At 43.5% G+C, this 25720-nt stretch overlaps 1 protein-coding gene across 4 annotated transcripts in view; it reads right to left on the bottom strand.

Moving 5' to 3' along the window:
- SYN3 (synapsin III) overlaps positions 1-25720 on the bottom strand; it is a 452196-nt gene that overhangs the window by 64787 nt on the left and 361689 nt on the right. For all 4 annotated transcript variants that reach the window (XM_072844189.1, XM_072844190.1, XM_072844192.1 and 1 more), the window contains one exon: positions 11603-11665. In XM_072844189.1, coding sequence (XP_072700290.1) covers positions 11603-11665 — 63 coding nt within the window. The remainder of the gene's footprint in view (positions 1-11602; positions 11666-25720) is intronic.

Here is a 25720-nt window from a genome sequence, read left to right as displayed (position 1 = left end):
GAGAGAGAGAGAAAGAGAGAGAGAGAGAAAGGAAATCTTACTGCTTTTCAATGTCTGTCAGTTCAAGAATATTCTCTTTTTCATGGAAGACTTGCATGGTGAGTACCCACAAAAGCAGGTAATTGATTCTTTCCAGATCAATCTGTTCCTGGGCTTCCGTCCCTCTTGACAAAATCAGTCTTGTATGTGATGGGAGTAAAACACTGTCTTTAAAACACAGTGCCAGGAGTAATAGTTTTCTTTTTCTCCTTCTCATTGTCTTGCATCAGTGTTCCGGGTCTTGGCTTCAGGCCTGGGGTGAGATCAGCCCACCAGACAAGAGCAGTTCATATGAAAAGGTCAGTGCTGGTCTCCAAGGTGTTGACATGTTTTTTGGGTGGAGCCCTGTGAAATTCTTTATAAGTCAACTCTCCAATGAAGTTGGCGGGTCGCCTTATCAAGAAAAGAGATGATTCCACCAGTGAGTTTCCAAGTGTCCTAGGCAGCCTGAAGGAAAGGGCGGAAGGACCTGCTGACCTTGATTCAAATCCTGCTTCCAGCACTTACCCATGACCTTGGGAGAAACAACCCTTGGAACTTCTGCAAAGCTGGGAGACCTCTCAGAGTACCTCTGAGGGTCAGAGGAGGTGTTGAAGGCATGTGTCTTGGCTCATAGGTACTCAGAATTGTTAACACCCTCTCACTTTTCCTTGTGCATCCTCACACCTAGTCTGCTTTGAGTGATCCCAGAGAAGTCGAATAATTTGTTCAAGGTCACAATGCTGGTAAATGGCAGAGTTGAGATGAGCACCCAAGGAAGTCTAAGTTCAAAGACCATACTCTCCTTTACTTACTTCCCATTTCACACTTAATTTTAACATTTTTACTCACTATTTTTCTGAGCAATCAGGTGAGGAAAACCATGAATATTTGACATATATGACAGCACTGATGTTTTTAAATGACTTGCCCAGATGGATACTGCTGGCCTCTGAAGTATGGTGCTGACAAGGAGGACTCAGGTCTCTTGAACCCAGGCCAACCAAGAGCAATACAAGGATGTGGAAATTGTAGAGGAAGTGCCACCATGAGAGATCTAAGCCTGACACTCTCATAAGAAAAATGAGTCGATGATCAAGGTGACTTTGCCTTCAATATGACAAACATCAGGGTAGATAGAATCATAAAATGACCATTTTAGTTTGCTTCTGTTTGTTCTTAGATCTTGGCATTTTGGGATCGAAAGGAAGAAAGAAACCTTTAGGACTCCAGAATATATGTGTGTGTATGTGATATACACACATATATACAAATACCACACACACACACACACACACACACACACACATGCACATGGGTGCACAGAGTCAAACCTCATTATTTCTGGTAGTTATGTTCTATAAGATTGCAGCAAATACTGATTTAGTGAATACTGAACCATTGCTCCTAGGGGAAATGCAGGGTTTCTGGAAGCTTCTGGTCACAAACATTTTCCTCAACTGATCGATACATAACCTTGTTTTGTGTGCTTCCGTTTAAAGCCATCTTATTTAATATATATTGTTGATTCATTAACATCGAACCAGTAGCCAACAGCACTATAACTCATGCCGGAACAAAGCTTATCTAACACATTTTTTTCCTGTAAGAAACATCACAGCCTTCTTGAACTTAGGACTTCTTGCACAAGACAGCACTTCAGCACTACACTTGTGGTGGGGCGGGGCAGGGGGGCATTTTAAACAATGAAATCACCACGAAAAAGTGCAAGAATGTGTAAATGTGGCTCTAAATAGATGGAGAAGAGGACATTGTTTATAGCATAAGAGCTGAAACAAGAAGGCAGAACGTTGCCTTGTTTGACCTCAGCTGGGAACGTGCACACTGTTTGCTGCTCTGCACATGTCTGTGAATGAACGTGAAAGTGCCATAAGAATTGATTTTGGCATTACAAGTACATCTTAGTGAGTAGCTGAATTTGTACATACGGAATCCATGCATAATGAGGATGGATGGTATATACTGTGCTTGTAGAGAGGACAACCTCAGGCCAGAGGCTCTGAGAAGGGGAGCACAGCACTTAAAATTTTCATTAAGGTGTAAAGGACCGATTGATCTCTGCTAAGGGTCCATCTTGCTCAAGAGAAGCAGAGAATACATGAGGCCAGTGGTCATCTCAAGGGAGTGGCAGGGGAGATGAGAGAGGACATGGGGGAGGTAGGAGTTGAGAGGGAGGGCAATGGAGTGGATGGGGCTCCCTCCCTGTCCTTCTTCACAGCCTGGCAGGGACCTCGAACACTCCTCCCTGGGAACATCTGGCAGGCTGGCTCCCCTCTCCTGTTCTCACCCAGCTTGGTTTCTGTCACGCACTCTGGCAGTCTCCCAGGTGCCGGGGAACCTTCTGTTTTCTTCTTCTTCTTTTTTTAATTGGAGTTCAATTTGCCAACATATAGCATAACACACTCAGTGCTCATCCCATCAAGTGCCCCCCTCAGTGCCCATCACCCAGTCACTCCATCCCCTGCCCACCTCCCTTTCCACCACCACTTGTTCATTTCCCAGAGTTAGGAGTCTCTCATGTTCTGTCACCCTCACTGATATTTCCCACTCATTTTCTCTCCTTTCCCCTTTATTCCCTTTCACTATTTTTAATATTCCCCAAATGAATGAGACCATATAATGTTTGTCCTTCTCCGATGTACTTGCTTCACTCAGCATAATACCCTACAGTTCCATCCACGTTGAAGCAAATGGTGGGTATTCGTCGTTTCTAATGGCTGAGTAATATTTCATTGTATATATAGACCACATCTTCTTTATCCATTCATCTTTCTATGGACACCGAGGCTCTTTCCACAGTTTGGCTGTTGTGGACATTGCTGCTATAAACATCGGGGTGCAGGTGTCCCGGCAGTTCACTGCATCTGTAAATCCCCAGCAGTGCAATTGCTGGGTCATAGGGCAGATCTATTTTTAACTCCTTGAGGAACCTCCACACAGTTTTCCAGAGTGGCTGTACCAGTTCACATTCCCACCAACAGTGCAGGAAGGTTCCCCTTTCTCCACATCCTCTCCAACATTTGCTGTTTCCCGTCTTGTTATTTTCCCCATTCTCACTGCTGTGAGGTGGTATCTCATTGTGGTTTTGATTTGTATTTCCCTGATGGCCAGTGATGCGGAGCATTTTCTCATGTGCTTGTTGGCCATGTCTATGTCTTCCTCTGTGAAAGTTCTGTTCATGTCTTTTGCCCATTTCATGATTGGATTGTTTGTTTCTTTGCTGTTGAGTTTAATAAGTTCTTTATAGATCATGGATACTAGTCCTTTATCTGATAGGTCATTTGCTAATATCTTCTCCCATTGTAGGTTGTCTTTTAGTTTTGTTGACTGTTTCTTTTACTGTGCAGAAGCTTTTAATCTTGATGAAGTCCCAATAATTCATTTTTGCTTTTGTTTCTTTTGCCTTCATGGATGTATCTTGCAAGAAGTTGCTGTGGCCAAGTTCAAAAAGGGTGTTGCCTGTGTTCTCCTCTAGGATTTTGATGGATTCTTGTCTCACATTTAGATCTTTCATACATTTTGAGTTTATCTTTGTGTATGGTGTAAGAGAATGGTCTAGTTTCATTCTTCTGCATGTGGCTGTCCAATTTTCCCAGCACCATTTATTGAAGAGTCTGTCCTTTTTCCAGTGGATAGTCTTTCCTGCTTTGTCGAATATTAATTGACCGTAAAGTTGAGGGTCCACTTCTGGATTCTCTATTCTGTTCCATTGATCTATGTGTCTGTTTTTGTGCCAGTACCACACTGTCTTGATGACCACAGCTTTGTAGTACAACCTGAAATCTCCCATTGTGATGCCCCCAGCTCTGGTTTTCTTTTTTAATATTCCCCTGGCTATTCGGGATCTTTTCTGATTCCACACAAATCTTAAGATTATTTGTTCCAACTCTCTGAAGAAACTCTATGGTATTTTTATAGGGATTGCATTAAATGTGTAAATTGCCCTGGGTAGCATTGACATTTTCACAATGTTAATTCTTCCAATCCATGAGCATGAAATATTTTTCCATCTCTTTGTGTCTTCCTCAATTTCTTTCAGAAGTGTTCTGTAGTTTTTAGGGTATAGATCCTTTACCTCTTTGGTTAGGTTTATTCCTAGGTATCTAACCTTCTGTTTTCTTAACTGCTCCCCTGGGTTCCATCTGTCCATTTATTCATTCCTCCCTCCTCCACTATTGTGTTCTTGGGCCACTATTCCTACTTAAAAAGCAGACCAGGGTGGGAAAAGCTTGCTGTATGAGTCAGCCCAAGAGATGATACCAGAGTCCGGGTTGCTCAGAACTGATGACAGCAGCAGCCCTGGCTCAGTGGGTGTGTGAGACACCTGGGCTGCTGGAAACATGGAGTTTAGGAACTGCCACCTTGACCCTCCAGACCAGATGCAGGGATGCCCAAATGCTGTCACTCATTACTCCAGCCTTAGAAGGACAGCAAACCCTGTGCCACAGGGGAAAGTGTTAGGATATTTGGGTCTGGACTTATGAGACTATGACCATGTCAATGTCCTTCACCTCTATGAGCTCAGGCACTAGAACCAGACTGTCCAGAACTGGACCCCAACTCCACTACCTACTCCCTGTGTCTCAGTTTCCTTATCTGTAAGTGGGGGCACCAACCATACCTACCTCACAGGGTAGTTATAAAGATTACACTCAATGAGTGAATATATTTCAAGCCCCTAGGACAGTGCCTGCACTGAGTAAACTCTATAAAGCATTAGCTTTTACTATTATTGGGGTTATTAGGTTGGTATTATTGTTACTGTTCTTTTTTTTTTTTTAAGATCTTATTTCTTTATTTGAGAGAGAAAGAGTACAAGCAGGGGAAGCAACAGACAGAGGGAGAGGGAAAAGTCGGCTCCCCGCTGAGCAGGGAGCCCAACGTGGGGCTCGATCCCAGGACCCTGAGATCATGACCTGAGCCAAAAGCAGATGCTTAACCAACTGTGCCCCTATTATTACTGTTCTTATCTCTAAAGTATGGAATATGGCCGAATCTGAAAGGTCTTTCTTTCCCTTCCTGCTCTGTTATTGGGGATGCTCTCTCGCTGTGTGGCCTTGGGCAACGGCTTCTCCATTCTGAGGCCTCACGTCCTTATCTTCTAGATGAGGTGCCAGGACTCAAGCCCAGAGAGTCTGTGAATCTAAGAAATAAGGATAAGGCAACTCCCAAGGGTGGAGTTAGCTTGTTATTTTGGCCTCTCCTGGGGATGTTGCCGAGAGAAGCAGTTAAGTAATCACAATAACAGTTTACATTTGTAGTAGGTTTTTAAAGTTCCCATTCACTGAGTGTTTACCAGGCACCCTCCCAAGGCTCTTGTGATTTATTCTATCTTTATTACACCTCCAAGAGGATAATATTGTTCTCCTATTAGAGACAAGGAAATTGAGGTATGAAGATATTAAGTAACATCCCCAAGGAAACAGCCAGGAAATGACCAATCTAGACCCAAACCCAAAACCTTGACTCCAGATGCTATAACTTTATACTAGCACATTATACTGGCAGTTGGCCTTGAACTTGACTTCCAATCCTCTGATAGTAACATGATATTGTGCCATTCCCTTCAATGGACTACTCACAGTATTGATTATAACCACAAACTTTCATCATTGGAAGAGATGCAGGAATCGTCTCTGGGGTGTCTTAACCTTTGTAAAGATTTATTTATTTATTTATTTATTTATTTATTTATTTATTTATTTATGATAGAGAAAGAGAGAGAGAGAGAGAGAGAGAGGCAGAGACACAGGAGGAAGGAGAAGCAGGCCCCATGCCAGGAGCCCGACGTAGGACTCGATCCCGGGACTCCAGGATCACGCCCTGGGCCAAAGGCAGGCGCCAAACCGATGAGCCACCCAGGGATCCCTGTCTTAACCTTTGGAAGGGTGACAGACCCTCCTATGAAGAGCTGAAAGAAGCTATGGACCCCTTCCCACCCAGAAAGTTTGTACTGTATCTGCACATAAACACACACTCACACACTAAAAATATACATACAGATTTGTCTCGGTTTTAGGGGTTTTAAACATCTCAGGCTGAGAGCTCATGCAATGCTTAAATCTCTTGAAACTCTCCAGTAAGCATTCATCTTTGCTGCAACTCTGCATTGATGAGAGCCTCTTACCTAAAAGACTGTCCATTCCAATAATGTTCACCTCTGATCGTTAGAAATTTGCATCATCGACACAATTAACATTTGTTCATTTCCTCCTAACTTTGGTCCCAGTCCTGCCTGCTAGATATTATTTCGAATTGGTCCCATCCAGGTGCTCATGATAATTCTCCATGTTTCTGCAGATGCTGGTGACACTGTCTCATTTGTCAATGGCTCTCTCAAACATCCAGAATGAATGTATGGCCCAGAACCCAAAACAATCTTCTGGCCATGGACTGACCATTGCAGTGCAGGACTCTCACTATGTTCTCGTTATTAGAGCTCCATTAATATGTCCTAAGAGTGGATTACATTTTTTAAACTTTCTCTTACTTTGACATATAACACATATACAGAGAATTGCATAGTACAAAAACAACAGTCCAATGAGCTATCACAAAATAAACATCCACAAACTGTCATCTAAGTGAAGAACTAGAACTTTACTCATTCCTGCCTCCTCCTCTGTTCAACCCCCCACCCCCCATCCTCCACAAAGGCAACCTTTACTCTTTTATGGTAATAATTTTTTTGTTTTCCTTTAAAATTTTATCATCTAAATACGTATCCCATTTAATGCTATGGTGTAGTTTCCCTGTTTTTTGAGTTTTATATAAATGGAACCATTAAAATAGGGATTCTCTGGTATATGACTTATTTCACTCAATCAAATAAGTGTGTGAGATACCTGCCTGTTGTTATATATAGTTGTAGTTCATTCATTCTCATTGCTGAAAGTTTTCCACTTGTCTGAATACACTATAATTTATCTCATCTATTACTAATGGCTGAGTCTGGGTTTTGACAATTATAAACAAGCTGCCATAAATATTGGTGTGCACATGCATGCATTTAAGCTGGCTATACTTAACAGAACTGTATAACTTTTCAGTGGATATTATCAACCTACATTCCAAAGCAGTTGTACCAATTCACACTTACAGTAGTTGTGTGTGTAGGTTCCAATTCTTCCATGTCCTTGCCAACACTGAGCGTTATTAATCTTTTTAATTTTAGCTCTTCTGGTAGTTATATAGTGGCATCTCATTGTGGTTTTAATTTGCATTTCCCTAATGACTAATCAGGGTGAGCCCATTTTCATCTATTTATTGCATATTTATGGTTTAGTAGCTTTGGCAACTCCTCATCTGACTCATACTGAAACTACAGCCAAATGAAATACAGTTTCTGACAGATGATGCTGTTTAGTCATATCTTCTTTACTGACTTCAATTTTGGATTTTGGGTCCCCAAAGCATGTCTGGACATTCTTTTTTAAAAATTAATTAATTAATTAATTAATTAATTAATTAAAAAAGTAATCTCTACACTCATTACGGAGCTCAAACTCAAGACCCTGAGACCAAGAACTACATGCTTCACTATCTTAGCCAGCCAGGCACCTCTGAACATTCTTAATAGCTAATATTTATCAAGTGTCCACTGTGTTCCAGGCACTGAGCTATATGCTTGATATGCATCACGTCTCCTAAACCTCACAACCAGCTTACGAGGTTGCTACTAGGATTATCTGCATTGTACGTATGAAGAAACCTTGGGGGAAGTTATATATATATATATATATATATATATATATCTCTTACTTGCCATCTCATGACGAGGTGTGTAACCTATATTCAAATCAGTACCTTTAGCCACTATAACACACTGCCTCCCAAAGATGGAAACATTTGACTATATTTAAAAAAAACCTTTAAAAATGCTTAAAAACTGAATAATAAAATGGACACATAACTGTCAAAAGGAGAAAAAGAGTTGCACAGCATGACAAGGGTTTTATGTGCTTAATATGGAAAGAGTTCTTACAAATTCATTAAAGGACACAATAAAAAAACAGCCAAAGGTTTCTGTGGTCAGGTAAGTTTGGGAAATTCAGCGCATCTTTCATGTTCTCTTACCCCAACAGTGTATCTAAGCAAATTTAGGACTCCTAAGTTCCACACTAAAAACTTACTTTAACGCAGCATTTTCCAAGCCTCTTTGACCAACATAGGCTTTAGCATTTGAATAATTATAATTCTTTGGAACAGACTTTGAAGCATGTTAAACTCTATAATAACCACTGCTTCCTCTGGTTTCTGGACTGGTAAAACCTTCAACAAAGGAAATAAAATTAGTTTTCTCCTGGGTTTCTCAACTCAGACACTATTGATATTTTAAGCTGTAGAATTCTTTATTGTGGGATTGTCTTAGGCATCGTGGGCTGTTAAGTAGCATCCTTGGTCTCCACTCAGTAGATGCCAGATGCCAGTAGTACTTACCCAACCCCCAGTTGTGACAACCAAAATTGCCCCATTGGAGGCAGAATTCCCTCGCCCCCACCATAAGAACTATTGGTCTAGTCTGACTGATTTCTAAAGAACCTGTTGGTGCTCCCCATGATTACCTCCTACCTAAATGCTCCCCAAACTGCATAGCATTTCCCTATATTTTGATTTCTGTGCCTTGTGACAGCCTCTATTCATTGTTAAGACAGCATCATTCCATCTCTTGTCTTTGGGTCCTTCTTGTTTGTTAGAACTCCTTCTATTTTCAGGCATGGAACTTCTTTCTACTCTTCTATCTTCTAGGTGGAATTAAGCTCTTTTCTTCAATCTTCGTACTCACCACACACTCTCCTATCAGAACCCCAACACATATTATACCTATTTATCTGCCTGTCTCTCCAGTTCCTTGACAGCAGAAAGTGGGTCCTATTTATCTCCTGATTCTCAGCACCAAGTAGGCACTAATCAATATATATGAACAAAAGCAGCAAAATATAATTGAGGGTGGATCAGCAGGGATGCAGGTGGATTTCCAACAACACTGAGTCCATTGGCAACTTCTTCACTAGTTTCTTCCTAAGAATGTTCTCTTTGCTGGTCTCCAGGAAGACAATCTTTTTTCTTGAGAGAAGCAGAAGTACCATGGAAGTTACCAATTTTGTTTTTCTCCCTCTCAGACACGAATATGACATCATTGGCTCATTTGGCATGCCCAGGCCATCCCTGATAGTTTTCTCATTCCAAACTGAAGGAGAAAAGCCCTTTTCCCTTGGTGTCAGCATTTCGGCGAACTGTAGTTTGTTCTAGCCAGTGGCTTTTATCCTTGGATACATGGCCTTCTTTCCATGCTCTGGGAGTCCCTTTTGGGCCTGAGTTTCTCAGAGCACCCCTTCCCCCAAGCATTGCATCAGTCTCTTTAAATATTTCCTGTCTGGGATACTTTGAAGCTTTAGACACCGAATTTAATTCTTGGGAACTCTTTTAACTTTCCCAGAGTTGTCCAACATGGTGGCAATGGGTGGAAAGAAAGGGATGGGTTTGAGAAACATTAACAAAGGCAAGTGACAAGACTTGATGACCTATTGGACATGGAGGAGGAAGATGACTCCCAGATTTCTGTTTTGAGATGATGGAGGGATTGGCGGTTCCTGCTGTAGAGAACACCACAGAAGGGGGTGGGGGAGGAGAAAGACAAGAGGGAGTGCAGGTTGTCTGGGATAAGTTTTCATGGGAGACAAGGGGAGCATGTAGAGGAGGGAGCTGGGTATAAGAGCTGAGGGTCTGGATGGGAAATGCAACCCGGGGGACTGTTGGCATGCAGGTGGCTGTAGAAGCCAAGAGAGCAGATGAGTGCTCAGATTGCATGTGCTGTTGGCACAGACACATTGAAGATGCTGCAGCAAGAAACCAACATGGAGGAGACTGTGAAGCAGTGGTGGAGACAGAGGAGAGCCAGGAGAGAAGCATGAGTCAAGGGCCACTGGAAAAGGAGTTTTGGGACAGAAAGGACAGCAAGCAGCTTTAAGAGATACAGGGAGGTCAGCTCCTGTAGGGTCCGAAAGGTGTCTGCTGATTCAGCAGCATAGGGTCGCTGAGGACTAATGCAAGGGCAGTCCCAGAAGAGTGGAAGGGCCTCAGCTCAGTGGCAGAGGTGCAGGAGGCATTAGGAGGAAGGCACAGAGCAGGGCACAGACACAAGGGCACATCTAAAGAGGGAATCACTCATTCATCCACTTGCCCAACAAACCAATAGGCTACTCGGCACCAGGCATATGGCAGTGGACCAATAGGCAAGACCCCTGCCCTCATGGTGTGTACTTTCAGGAAGATGTACTATTTTAGAGGGAGGATTTATTTTAAAGACGGTTGTTAGAATCATCACCATTCGACAGAGAAGGCCAAGGTCAGATGGCAACTTGTACAAATTCACACAAATATCGGAGCTATGGGTCATGCCCTGACCTGTTCAGCTCTTTCCACTCTTTGCTGCCTGAAGGGCATGCAGTTTATGTGGGAACAGATGACACAGAAGGCATCACAGGGTGGGGAAGAACAAAGGTGCCAGATGCAGGATTATTTATGTTTGGGCTGTGCCTGCTCAGATCAAGGTTTTTATCTCTTTGAGTCAGAGGCTTCAGAGGTGGGCCTGTGGGGGCCCTCACACTTCCCCATATTCCCACTCCTTTTATTTAGGAGTAAGTCTCCCTTTCCTGTGGGCATCCTGATCCAGTGGGTTGGACTGGGGCTGCATACATCTCCACATCTCCACACGTGCATCTTAGTAGCACAGGAACCCAAGAAAGGTTAATCAGTGTTCCTCTATGGGATTTATAGAGAGCCTGGAAAGGCACCATCTTTTTTCCTCCAGGAAGTGAGTTTGGGGACCAGAATAAAGGCCACCCACAGCCATCTTAACTACCTGAAGAAAACACCAGGCAGAGAGGAACAGAGTCAAGAAATACAGGAGACCAAGCTCTCCTGGCCTTGCTTGGGCTCCTAGATCCAGCTCTGCCCAGACCTGTCAAGAACTCTCCCAGACTTCCTGATGCCTTGAACCAATGGATTATCTTTTGTCTCCTGATTTGAGTTTCTACAAGTGCAACTGAAAGGATCTGACCAATTCTGACAAATATATCACCTGTGACTGGGTGAAATATGTGATTTACTCTTGCAGAAGCTAACTGACTCCATGAGCTTCCTCCATGGAGCCATGTATATTCACCTCCTTCTAGGTTCTGGCCCTGTGGGTGGTGGGGAGATGAGTAAGACATAAGCTTAGAGAGCAGCTGTGGAAATGATGATGGGAACAAAAGAATCACCATCTATAAAATGCTTTACATTCGTTTCTCCAAATACACAATTACAGGAAACAATTAGCTAGCAATTCCAGGTAGGGTTCAGACGGTACAGACGGGGCTGGATAGAAGCTCCATGCCACAGGAGCTCAGAAGAAGGTGGGGTGGGGAAGACAGGGTGCGTCCTGCATCCTGGGCTCCTCTCACACTGTTCTGGGTGGCTGAGTCAAGGAGAGGCTGGCAGAGGACAGAGGGAGAGGGGAACAAGTAGACTGGGGAGGTCGCATGAGTGTGAACGCAAGTGTAAGAGCAGCTTCTCATACCTTTCCCATTCCGGCATGGGCGTGTCCCAGCTTGACCACCACAGGGAAGTGTGGCACTGTGAGCTGTAAGAGATAAGAGGAAATCACTCATTAGCATCCTAGAGCATTGCCACCAAGACTTTGGGCACCATCTGTTCTGTAGAAAGATCCAGTCATCTGATATTACTCGGAATCCCCACAAGAACGCTTTGACAGATGGTCATCCTGCTGCAGCTTGAACACCCGAAATGCCAGTGAAATTGGCTTCCAAAAGGAGTTTTGAGCTCTTAAAACCCAGCCTGGCTGGGGAACCCACCAATCTGGAGAGATGGCAGTGGGGAGCAAACCGACTGGTATCAGATCCTGGCTTTATCACTTGGGCAACCTCAGACAAGCTCTACATGGATCTGTGGCTCAGTTTCCTCATCTGTAACATAGGGATGATGAGTATCCATCCATATGGTTGCTATGACAATCAAACACATTATCACACATGAAACCTTTATGTTTTAAGTACCCAATGAACAGCACCTTTGTTACTCCCATCACATTTCTGCTTTATATTATCCCTCAAAAAACCTTCACGTATCTGGAAATGCATGCCCCTCCCCCGCCCCTGCCAAGCCTTCTCCAGGCTGCCCTATGAAGTTTCTTAATAATAGTTGTCATGCCCACCATGGGCACGTGCATTTATTGGCCACACTGTGTTGGGCACTGTTCTGAGCAAATGCCCTGTATCATCTCCCTTGGAGAGTCATGCTACTTGTCTGGTTGGTTTCCTGTAGCATCCTCATCTCCAAGAACACTGCCTGACCCAGGGAAGGTGCTTGATAGTGGAATCTGTGTTTCATTCAACCAGTCTTTTCAGCGAGACCCATGAGACATGCATGCTTCTTCTTATGATAGAGGAGGAGAGGGGGCTCAAAAGATTAGGTGCTTATGCATGCCCATGGTCACTCAGCTAGGAAGTGAGAGCACCAGGTTCAAACCTAGCTATACATTTCCTCCTTCATTCTGTTCATATGTTGTTTGAGATGTGTTTACTTGGTGTCTGCAAGTCTGTCTGGAGGTGCTCGAGGGCAAAGGTTATCCCTTCTAGTTATTTAGTAATAACTTCTTGGATCAGCCCATCCAGGGGTAATCATGTCCTACTCTCTGTGCTGTCTATCCTGGGGCTTGTCACTTGGTTCTGGCAGTGCTGTCTGTCCTGACCCTCTGTCTGCCTTGAGAGGAGGAACCCGGATCTTCTCTCTTGGTGCCCAGAGTATAGTCTGACATGGAGGCGCTGCTGTAGGTGCTTCGGAAAGGGGCTGCTGTGGGTCATGGATCCATTGGATCTCATCTCATGTTACCCACACAGTGGCTCCAGGAGGCAACCAGGGAAGATTTTTAGTCATCATTTCATAAACAGAACACTGAGACACAAGGCAGGTGCTGAGAAGGGGTGGATTGGGACTCAAACTTGGGCCTGTCAGACTTGAAGCCTGACATGAACGGTTTCTCCTAAGATCTAGCCTATCAGGGCTTCCTACAGTAGATATTGAATTAAAAAAAAAAATCCCTTATTCAGGCTAAGTTGTTTTTTGTTTTGTTTTGTTTTTTTGTTTTTTTAAGATTTATTCATTTATTTGAGAGAGATGCAGGGGGAGAGCACGAGCACACAAGTGTGGGGGAGGGACAGGTGAAGGGGTAGGGGGAGAGAATCCTCAAGTAGATGCCCCGCTGAGTGCAGAACCCAATGTGGGGCTCGATCCCATGAACCATGAGATCAAGACCTGAGCCGAAACCAAGAGTCAGATGCTCAACTGACTGAGCCACCTAGGCTCCCCCAGGCTAAAATTGATCATATCTCAATGCTTAGAGAGAACAAACACATGTTTTTTTTTTTTTTTTAAAAAGGGCAATATTTTATTTTGATTTCAAAAGCAAATATGTACTCATTATATAAAAAGTTTGGAAAATATAATAAAGCACTATGTTGTTATTATACAGAAGACAATAATGATCGCCCCCAGACTTTTAACAGTTTTGGTGTATTATCTGCTGGTAATCCACATTTTTTTCATTTGTTCTATATTGGAAGTATAATGAATATCCATTTTTGCTTCCTGCTCTTTCCATTTACTGTTCTGGGGTAAGCATCTGGTGGTGATTACTTGTCAGTTTAATAGTTATTACAAAATATTTCACATACGAAAAAAGACATAAAGAGCGATATTGTAGATATTACCTCACTTAAGAAATAAACCACTGCCCACATAGATGAAGTCCCTGATATACTTTCTTTTTTTTTTTTAATTTTTATTTATTTATGGTAGTCACACAGAGAGAGAGAGAGAGAGAGAGAGGCAGAGACATAGGCAGAGGGAGAAGCAGGCTCCATGCACTGGGAGCCCGACGTGGGATTCGATCCCGGGTCTCCAGGATCGCGCCCCAGGCCAAAGGCAGGCGCCAAACCGCTGCGCCACCCAGGGATCCCCCTGATATACTTTCTTATCACCCTCCTTTCCCTTCCACCCAGAGGCAATCATCATTATATGAATTCTGTGTTTATTATTGCCTTGCATCTATTCATATTTTAACTATTACATATGGTTCTCAAACAATATGCACTCCACATTTTTAAATTTTATGTAAGTGATATCAAAAGAATCAAAAGATTCTTGACAATCTTTTTTTTTTAGCACATATGTCTGTAAGATTCATGTGTGCTCATCTATTTAGCTTGGATTCATTTTTACTGCTGCATAGTATTCTATTATATGAACACATTACCATTTGCCCACTTTCTTGATGAACATTTAGGCAATTTCTATTTCTCCAATGATAGACAGTATTAGTTCAGACATTCTCAAACTCCATCCTCCCTGCACTTGAAGGGGAGTTTCCCCAGGGCACATGCACAGGTGTGGAATTGCTGGGGCTGGGCAATGCTTTTCTCAGTTTTGCCAGATATTGCCAAATTAACTCTCCAAAGTGGTTGCACTGACTTACACTCTCATAGGCACTGAAAGAGCTCCCAACACCTGAGGTTGAAAGACATATTTCACCAACCCAAGTGATGTAAAGTGGAATGAATGGGTATATTTTCACCAAGTGGCCTTTGTTCCCAAACAGGGTCATCACACCTGGCCATCCACTCACAGATCCTGGACATCTCGAGCAGTTTGAGAACTGCTTGGGTCACTACTGGGGCTTGAGATGAGGTCTCCATTTCATTTTAAGGTGGAGTGTGAGGTGAGGGGAAATCAGTGTGCTCTGTCTTCCCCTCCACCTCTCCCGGCCTCATTATCTCTCCACACACTGATGGATATTGGAAAGAACGTGGATGTTGGAGTTAAACTTATTCTCTAGTCTGGGGCTAGATCTTTAGCCTCTCCAAAACTTAGTTTTCTGATCTGCAAAGTGGGAATGGTCATGCCTAACTCATTTGATAGTTGGGGGAAGAAGAAATGAAATAAGGACTGTCAAACTGCTTAGCACCAAGGGGAGATTCAAACTAAAAGTGTAGAGCAGGACTGAGGGAAGGAAGAAGTTAACACTGGTTTTGTGGGAATGAGGACAGAGGTGAAGGAAACCTGGATGATAGAGGAAGGAACAGAGGCTGTTGCTTGGCAGTCTGTGATAGTATGGCAGAGGGTGACATGAAGGCCACGAAGGGAAATCTGAAAGAACTTAGCAATTATCTTGCCTCACCCCCATGTTGCCATGTGGTGGTAGGTAGAATTTCTAGGAATGCTCCCCGAGGTATCCCATTTTAATCTCTGGAGGCTACAAATGTGATGAGATTGTCAAATAAAGTCACACAAGGATTGTTTTATGTTATATGTCACATGTGACTCTAAAATATGGAGATATCTGGGAGAACCTAATCAAATCACATGAGCCTTTAAGAGTAGAGAACCATCTCAGGCTGGTGGCAGAAGAAGGAGGCAGAGAGAGTCAAAGCAGGAGAGAGACTTAGCACACTGTTCCTGCTTTGAGATGGGGTGGTTACTTGAAAAGGAATGTGGGTAGCCTCCCAGAGCCGAAGGTGGCCCCTGGCTGATAGCTGGCAAGGAAGTGGGGACCTGAGGTGTATCATACTGCAAAGAACTGAATTCTGTCCTAACAGGAATGAGCTTGGAAGGGAACCCTGAGCTCTTGAGGAAAATGCAGTGTGTTGGCACTCCGATCTTGGCTTTATGAGACTCTAAGTAAAGCACCTTGACATGCCAGCTTGGACTTCCAATCTACAGATCCGTGAGATAGTAAAAAGACGTTCTTTTTGACAGCTTAGTTTGGTAGAGCAGCAATAGGAAACTAATACGTATGTGTGTCCTCCTAGAAACTGAAGCCCAAAGAGTAAGAAGTGATTGTTTTCATGCCACACAACAGCAGAATGAGAAGTCAAGGTCATGAGTTTTGGGGTGTCTAGGTGGCTCAGTCAGTTAAGCATCTGAATCTCTATTTCAGCTCAGGTCATGATCTTGGTCATGGGATCCAGCCCACATTGGGATTTGAACTCAGCAGGGAGTCTGCTTGAGATTCTCTTTCCCTCTTCCTCTGCCCTCCCCTCCACTACTCATGCTCTCTCCCTCTTTCACTCAAATAAATAAGTAAATAAAATCTTAAAAAAAAAAAAAAAGAAGTCAAGATCATGAGTTTTGACTCTCAATTAAGCACTTTCTCTATCAAGGCACACTTCCCTGGGGACCACATGCATACCTAGGGTACAATAAATTCTTTCTAATCATAACGATCCATAAAATAATATCAAATCAAATCAATTAACTGAGTGAGAAGTATGTGGCTGACACCGTGTTTTATGCTGTGTAGGACACAGGAGACTGAGACAAGATTTCTTGTTTTAGAGAGGTGGGTTGTACAGTCAAAGAGCAGAATAAGGTGGCATGGTGGCCAAATCTGGGTGGGGCATGGAATCCTGAGCAAGTCTCCATAAGAAAGGAAGGCTTTGACAAGGATTCTTAAGGACAAGTATGGGTCAATGGAAGGCTCAGCATACCTGAAGGGGTGAATGGTGCAGAATACTTTGGTCTTCCCATGGCAGGTGTCTTAATTTTCATGAGCTCCAAAGACCCACCAGAAGGGAGGAATTATTTTATGATACTTAAAATGAGTTTATCTGTAATAAAGTTACTTTGGACATGATTGAATAGAATTATATATTTGAACTAAGTGCCCTTTTCCACCATTTTAACTAAACTTGAAGGAATATACTCATTGTCAGAAATAATGGGATGAGAAATTATGTCTAGATTTACAAGACGCAGAAAGTCAATGTAGAAAAATTTGAAAATTTGTAGGAAGATAATTTCAAAGAAAGTATTTTGAAACATTATTTAAAGCAAATGCATTTTCTTGGTAGGGGAAAATTTTCATTGCCATTTTTTACTTTAGTTGGGAACAGCATTCTTTTTTTTTTCTTCTGAAGTAGACTTCACACCCAGCGTGGAGCCCAACATTGGACCTGAACTCACAATCCTGAGATCAAGACCTGAGCCAACACCAAAAGTTGGATGCCTAAGCAACTGAGTTACCCAGGCACCTCGAGAACAGCATTCTTCTTAGAACTGGTTGGCAAAGCTCTAGGCTAGTGTTGCAGAGAAGAAAGAGGCAATGTGGGGCCAGGTTGTTGGGGGGCTTTCAAGGCTGAAGACAAGAGTCTATCTAGGTCACTTGGACTGGCGGGGGGTCGGGAAAAATAATTCAGTTCTAGAACAGGAGAGTGACCTGCTCACTGTGCACAGGATGAATTGTATCTGTAGTTACCAACAGGTCACAGACCATCTTGGAATTGATTACATCCAACACCAAGTGCCCCTGGTTGAGGCTGGGCTGGGCTGGGGATGGTGGAGAAAGTGGGGGCACTCCCAAGAGTTTTTCTTTTCTATTTTTAAAGTGACGCTTTAAATTTAAAAATGTCCAATTTAAAAATGGGACATTTTGCAATAATCTTAGAGATAGAATTTTACACCTGTCTTCAATTTAATATTATACCCTAAGCTTTTTCCTTTTATCTTGCCACAATCTTTTTTATTTTTTTTATATCCCACCCCCACTTCCCAGCTGAGGTAACTGATCTCACCTGCCTGGTATGTCTAATGGGTACTCCTGCCTATCGCTTTTCATGCTCAATCTTTGCAAACACATATACACATATATGGTCAAGGTTGACATTTGCTTTTTTCTAAAATGTCTCCTCTCACTGAATATCATGCCATGCACACTTCCTCTCCCATGTCAGAAGGTACATCTCTAACCCAATGGTTTTAAAGCTTCGCAGTGTTCCACAGGACACAGGTGCCACAATTCTTCATATGTTTCCCTATTAACTGACATTTGTGTAACATTCTCCCTCTCTCTCATCTACTACTGAGACCTACTTACTACTTACTACTAAGCAAGACCACAAAATATCTTTGTACAGATGTCCTTACAAACAAGTGTCTTAATTCCTAGAGGCCAGGCCAAGAACTTTTTAAGGGGAGAAATGGTAGAATTTGGAGGCATTCTGGCAGGTTTTTTAAGTGGTTTCTAAGAGCTCAGGGAATGAGAGTGGGTGCCATGGTATTGTAACTGTGGGTGAGACCTCCCACCATGTGATCTTCCAGGCTAATGACAACTGCACTTATGGAGTGTTTTGTCACAGCCAGGAATGCTACTAGGTATTTCACATAGGGTAGCATCTTCCCTGCCCCATGAGACAGATAGGAGATCAGAGGCAAGCCATTTGTCCAAGGTCAGACAGGTGAGGAATGGTGGAGTTTTTCTCCCCTTTCCAGCTCCTTCTCTTCCTGAGCTGTTCAAATAGGTTCCAGAGGCCATTCCCTTTCCAATCATTTGCAACATGCCAGACCCTCCTCTAACACAGGTCACAGAGGACAAAAAACATCTTGTCGGCTATTTTCTCTCTTCTCTTCCCAACAATAGCTTTATTTAGTCCCCTTGGGGATAGGAGGCCCCACCAGCCTCTGGCAGGCTCCTTGTCCCTGCTCACATGCCCTGGCTGCTCCAGAGTTCAGCACTGCCCAATGGCGTGAGAGGCCTGACATCCTGTTAGAAGGGGCAGATCAATTTTTGAAACCAGAGATCCCCACCCTGATAAGAGCCCTATTCAAAAGAGTCTCCCAAGAAGCCAAAATAAGTGGGGGTGGCCCAGTGCTCATGCTGGCTGTTCTCTGGAGGGGTTGGAGTCAGAACAGTAGGAGCCCAGATCAGCACTGTAGCGACCTCCTCTTCAAGCCATGGAGTCGGAAGGCTGGGGTCTGAGTGGTCTGGTGCAACTTTCCCCAGAAGGAGGCAATTCCTTCTGCATTCATGAGTCTCTAGAGATTTAAACGCCTTCAGTGTCTGGTCCTGGCTAAGTATGGAGAAAACAAGGCCAGGAAGAGTCTGGAGGAGGAAAGCAAGGACTAAAGAAGTCTGGAAAGATTCCAATGAGGAGCAGGGCCTTCATTCCAAGCCTGTGAGCCTCCGCCTGATGTAGCTCATGCTTACTTCTTCAGTTTTGTCTTGTGTGTCTCCCTCCTACACTCCAACCTCTGCCTCCCAGTTATGCACCAACCCACAGGACTTTCAGCTCTTTACTAAATGGGCCACATTATTTCCAGCCACAGGGCCTTGTATATGCTGATCTCTTTCTCTGAAAGACTCTGCCTAATGTTCAATAAAATAATATTAATTCAAACCAATTCAGTGGCCACTAGATGAGTTAGAACCATGTGGCTGGCACTGTGTTTTGTTTTGTGCAGGACACACATAAGATTGAGAAAGGCCAATCCCTTCCCACACTTGGGGTAGCAATTGAGATGCTCTGTCCCCAGAGAGTGTTCCCCTGGTCACTGGTCTAAAGCAGGTGCTTATATTATTGAACACTACATCTAAAACTAATGATGTAGTACTATATGCTGGCTAACTGAATTTAAATAAATAAAAAAAAAGATGTGAAAATAATAAAGTAGGTGCTTCCTGTTGTCTTCTCTATGGCACTCTGAACTTTCCCTTCATACTGGGAGGCACCAACTGTAATTATATGTCCATTTCCTTTGTGTCCAGCTCTCCACTCCCCTATAGGTGCTCTGATAAAACACCGTGATTAGCTTGTTTATTTATTTACTCATTATTAGTTTCAGAGGTAGAATTTTGTGATTCATCAGTTGCATAGAACACCCAGTGCTCATCCCATCATGTGCCCTCCTTCATGCCCGTGACCCCGTGAACCCCTCCCCCCTTCCCCTCCAGCAGCCCTCAGTTTGTTCCCTAGAGGTCAGCATCTCTTACGGTTTGTTTACCACTGTATCTCCAGGGTCCACACAAGGACTGGATCTAGTAGATGCTGTGTATGTAGTATATTGTTGGGTGGGTATTAGACAAAGCCTCCCATGTGGGGAGACATGGTATGCACAAAGAGGCAGAGTCAGAAAGAATTTGGGGAGAAACTGTTGATAAAGTTAGTTTCAGCAGGCACTTGTTGGGGAAGTGGAGTGAATTAGGATGGAAATCTGGGGAGCAGTAAGCTTGGGGGATGCATTTTGTGGGCACTAGGCAGCTATTGAGGGTTTGTGTGCAGAAGGTAGACATATACAAATTAGGTTTAGGAAGACTCTTATGGAGGTCATAGTAAAAACAGCTCCATTTTTGGAGCACTTACAATGTAGCTGGCATGGTGCTAAGCACTTTATGTATATCACCTCATTTAAATCTCTTGACACTTCTATGAGATAACTCTATTTTTACCCCCATTTTACAAACAAGGAAATGAAGGCCAATAGAAGTGAAATTTCTTGCCTAGGATCATTCAGTAAGAAAGTGGGGAAGCTAGGATTTGGCCAGAGCCCACTGCCCTGCTTCCACATGGTGCTACTTTTGGAGAGTCATTCTATGCACCATCAAATGCTTCCCATGTGCCCAGAAATGGTGTCCACTCATTTGATTTGACTGGATAGGTAGGTGGAGGTCAGCAGACTCATTAAGACAAGGCCGGTCAGTGTGTGGCAGGAATAGCATGAGCTTTGGAGCCAGAAGGACCCCCAGAGTTCACATCTAGCTCCAACACCTCTGGTTATGAGATGAGCCCTTGGGCTAGCCACTGACCACTCTGTGACTCAATTTCCTCAATTGCCAAACAGGAAGATCATTGAAGAATTAACATTATAACAGATGTCAGTCATTAAATGCTCACTGCCAGTGAAGAGGCTTACACTAAGTCAGGAAATGTCTGAGCTGGCATGGAGTAGGGTGATGGTCCACACTGGTTCCTATTCCCTTCACATCTGGGATCCTGGGGACTTGGGTTGGGAGGATGTTAAAGGCTGATAGATAGGACTCATTCAGTCCTCAGATGCAGGAAGGGAAGAAAAGAGGGGAAGGAAGCCTAATGCCCAGGTTGTGAGCAGGGAACATGATGAAGCCTTTGACAGAAACGGGGCAGCCCAGAAACAGGGCTTGTTTGGGGCATTCAAAAAAGATTCATTCAGAAGAGAGAACAGAAATATCCCAACAGCTGCCTGATAAACCTTAACCTCCGTATGTAGTATCTGACCGAATCTCCTTGGAATGTAAGCACTGCACACAAAGACACTCCTGTCTGGAGGGGGAAGAATGGATAAGATGACCTTTGATAGTCCTTTCCAATTCTATCCTGTTCTGACAAACTCATAAATTACCACCTAGATGAATGAGACAAGTTGAGACTACAGCTTACAGGGCTGTGTGAACTGGTCCTTGCCTTCTTCCCCACCCCCATCTCACCCACATTCCCCCCTCAGCCTCTCTGTCCCAGCCTTACTGGATTTCTTTCTGGCCCTGATACTAGCTTTATTCTCTTCAGCCACAGGGCCTTTGCATATGCTGTTATCATTGACAGGAACACTGTCCCTGCTCCTCCTAGTCATTCTTCAGATCTCAGCTCTGATGTTGCTTCCTCAAAAAGCTGGCTCTCACCTCCCTGCTGAGGTCACAGCCTGCTCACCACTTTCTCCTTCCTAGCACTTCTGCCATTCTTAATTCATCTGTGTGATGGCTGGACAAATGTGTAACTCCCTCACTGGACTGTAGGCTCCATAAGGAGCTGTGGATCTGTGTCTGTTGTTGCTTGGGGCCTCTCCTCGCAAACCTGCCTCCTGAACCAGCCCCCAGGTAGTCTCACAGGCACCTCCAACTCAACATTTCCAAGCAACCTCGTGAACTTCCCCTCCAAAATGCTCTCTCCTCCTCCAGTATCCTAACCTCAGTCATCCGTCCCTCCACCCACCCAGGTACCCAAGATAGAGACCCAGCCTGCCTTCTTCATTCTCAAAACTGCCCTAGACCAGGTTTGGCATGCGGGAGGGGCCCCAGGAAATGTTTGCTGAGTGAGGTCCATGGTTTCACTGGCCAGCTTAACACTCTCTGCCCTTGGAATCCCCACCTCTGAACCCTCTGCCTCACCTCCTCCTACAGTTAGTGTGTCTTGGAAAAATACTGGTGGCATATTTAGAAAAATTAAACTAAACCTACCCTACCAAAATACAAACATTCCTTTCTCTTACATTTCCTGTTTCCCTGAGAAACGGAATTGTCAAAAATAAACAAAGCGATAGGATGGCAATATTTGTCTGCAGATATGCTTTTCTTGTTCTTACTATGATGTTTATGGCACCAAACAGGCTCAGGCTGTCAGCCTGTCTCCCATGAGGATTCTCCTGGGTGCTGTTCACAGTTCAGACAACATCCCCAGTGAAACTGTGGCTCTGGGATCATCTGAACGACTCAAAGTGTCTACGACCACTCTGAATCCTGTGGGGACATGCTGCCGTGGCATTTCCAAGCCCTTGGCTTTTCCATGTAACTTTCTTCTATTTACAGGCTGTTCAGTTTCATTTCCAGGTGGGGAAAGCCCCTCCTTACAAGTCTGATGAGCCTAATATGGCTCCTCTTCTCAGTGACTTCAGAAGATAGTTAAATAAAAACTGCACTATTTCGGTGTCTGCATTTCTGTGTCTCAGTTTATGTTCACAATGTAATGTCTTAAGATTAAAGATAAATCTAAAGTTTTGGTTAAAGGTATACTTGGTGTTGTACAGAATGAGCACTGCTTACTTGGGGCGGTGAGCAAAGGGATAATACCACTTTCTCTGGTTTGGGGAAGCTGTGTTCGTGGAATGCCACAGCATGAGGAAGAAGAACAAATGCAAGCTTTGAAGCCAGACAGACTAGCGTTTAAATAGTGTTGGTGTCACTTCCTACGGGCACACCCTGGGGCAAGTCTCCTAGCCTCTCAGGTCTTTGTTGCCTTTCCTATAAATGGGAAGAGGCACATCAGCAACTACAGTTATTGTGAAGATTTGAGTTTGTATGTTAAAAACATGCTATCTGTAGCTGAATCCCAGCCAGAGATTCCCCAGGGATAATTTGAACTGGCACAGTCACTTACTAAAAACCCCCCTAATTACCACCTGATGCAGTTATGAACATTTCTTTTAAAGTTTTCATTTCTGTACTATTTAATGCGAAAATTTGCTTTGAAATTAAGTAAAAATTATCATTAAGTTGATTAATGGATTGATCTGATATTCCTTACATAGAATGACTCTATGTACTTCTTTTCTTTTTTTTTTTTAAGCTATTTATTTATTCATGAGAGACACAGAGAGACAGAAACACAGGCAGAGGGAGAAGCAGGCTCCCCCCAGGGAGCCCAATGCGGTACTTGATCCCAGGACCCCTGGATCACGACCTGAGCCAAAGGTAGATGCTCAACCGCTGAGCCACCTAGGTGTCCCTGTACTTATTTTCTTGTACAGAAATACACTCAACCTCTGATGATTGCATATCACTTGGTTTTTATCTTGTAAATCTTCCATAACTTTTCACTTAATACAGTGAGATCTGACCCATCACAGCTACAGTAATGCTGCCTGACTTTTTTTTTTTTTTAGATTTTACTTTTTATTTGAGAGAGCATGAGCACACAAGCGAGCAGTGGGGGGACAGAGGGAGAGGGAGAAGCAGACTCCTGGCTGGACAGGGAGCCTTGACTCGAGGCTCAATTTCAGGATCCTGAGATCATGACCTGAACCAAAGGCAGCTGCTTAACAGACTGAGCCACCCAGCTGTGCTGACTTTTTTTTTTTTTTAAAGATTTTCTTTATTTATTCATGAGGGAGAGAAAGAGGCAGAGACACAGGCAGAGAGAGAAGCAGGCTCCACGCAGAGAGCCCGACGCAGGACTCAATCCCGGGTCTCCAGGATCAGGCCCTGGGCCAAAGGTGGCGCTAAACTGCTGAGCCACCCGGGCTGCCCATGACTTTTTTTTTTTTTTTTTTTAATAACAGCTTTATTGAGTTAGAATTTCTATAACATAAAATTCACCCTTTTATAGTATACAATTCAGTGTAGGATACGCACAGAGCTGTGCATATTTTATCACTATTATCTAGTTCCAGAACATTCTCCTCACTCAAAAAGAAACCCCATGCCCATCAGCAGTCACTCCTCAGTGCTCTTCCCTCTAGCCCCTGGCTACCAATGCTCTCCTTTCTGTCTCTATAGATTTGTATATCCTGGAAATGTCATATAAATGGAATCATTCAACATGTGACCTTTTGTGACTGGTTTCTTTCACTGAGCACCCTGTTTTCCAGGTTTATCCATACTGTAGCATGTGTCAGGGCTTCATTTCTTTCTACTGCAAAATAATATTTCATTGTCTGGATGGTGTCTGATTTTTAAATATATCTTAGAATGGCCTGGATGTGTTTCCAGTGACTGCAAACCATGAAGGCAAATGAATGTCTTAGCATGTTTCAATGAACAACAATAATACTTTGGATCAGAAAGAATGATAATATCCAGCTGGGTATCTCAAATATCAATATAATATTTGGGAGGGAAAATGATTTTTTACTGGTAAACCAACACTGGCTTGCAGGTATCTACATCCTGTATGAAACCTTGTCTGCTCTACTCCCCACTGTTTCTTCAGCCCTTCCAAGCAGAAGGCCTGAGCCAGATCACTAGTCCAGTTATTGGGGCGACCAAGACTTCAGCTTCTAGCACATTCTTACTGACTTTGTCATCCCATAAACAAGTAGATAAAGAGAAGGCTAAGAAAGAAGAATGTTTAGGAGCCAAAGAAGAAAGTTTCAAGAAATGTTAGTCTTGGGTATCCATGAGCAGAATAATAGAAAATAATCTCTGGTTCTCCCTTCCCTTTATAAGACCATTACCTTTTCCCTTCTAAAAATGAGCGTATTTTCCCAAATGCTCATGGTTAACTTTGAAGCCATCCAGAGAGGAAGCTTTGAGGTATAAAATTTATAATCCTGCCAACAAAGCTAATAAAATCATGATTGCCCTTAAATGTTTATTTTCATGTTTATTTGTTGAGCTCCATGAGGGCAAGGCCAATGTTCATTTTGTTCATTGTTTGCCCAACACGCAGCAGGTGTCCAGTATTTGTTGATAGAATTCACCGAATGAATGTAGAAACAGTGCTGAGAGCTGTAAAAATATTAGGTGCTGTCATTATCACCACCATCATCATTATCAGTATGTACTGACTGCACTACTTTTAGAGATGCCCTCTCCACTGCATTGAACCTCCTGTCATTCCAGTGCCCAGTATATCTCTATCTATATTCAGGCCCCAGCAGGGCACCCACTCTTTCTTTAGCCCTTTCGTCCTGCTTCCTTCCATCTATGGAGGAGGCTGCAAAGCATAGTGAGCGCTTAAGTACAGCTGCCTGGGCTGAGCACTGACTGGGCTCTACTATGGCTAAGCTGTGAGTCCTTGGGCAAGTTACTTCACTTTTCTGTGCCCCAATTTCTGCATTGATGTATAGGGCTAAAAATATTATGTACCACATAGGTTGCCTTGGGGTTTAAAGTGAGTTAATATACATAAAGCACTTAGCTGTGCATGTGGGGCTGGCTAGAACCATGCTGGCTGTCGGTATTATTGTTAACCCCCTGCTGTTGTCCAACTGCTGCTGCATCTCCCTCTTTCCCTGCTCCAGGCTTTCCAAGGTGACACCTGCCAAGAGGAATCTAGGCTTCCATGTTAAAGGATGGCAAAGGTTTATTTAGGGTTACCCACGTGGTCAAAAATCTGCAGCCGATGGATGTCTGCTGGCAACAGGGAAGGCCCTGAGGTGA

This window comes from Canis lupus, chromosome 11 (genome assembly GCF_048164855.1).
Source record: "Canis lupus baileyi chromosome 11, mCanLup2.hap1, whole genome shotgun sequence".
In the NCBI taxonomy this organism is placed as follows: Eukaryota; Metazoa; Chordata; class Mammalia; order Carnivora; family Canidae; genus Canis; species Canis lupus.
The sequence above is the reverse complement of the archived record's forward strand: the minus strand, read 5'-3'. Positions and strand labels throughout refer to the sequence as shown.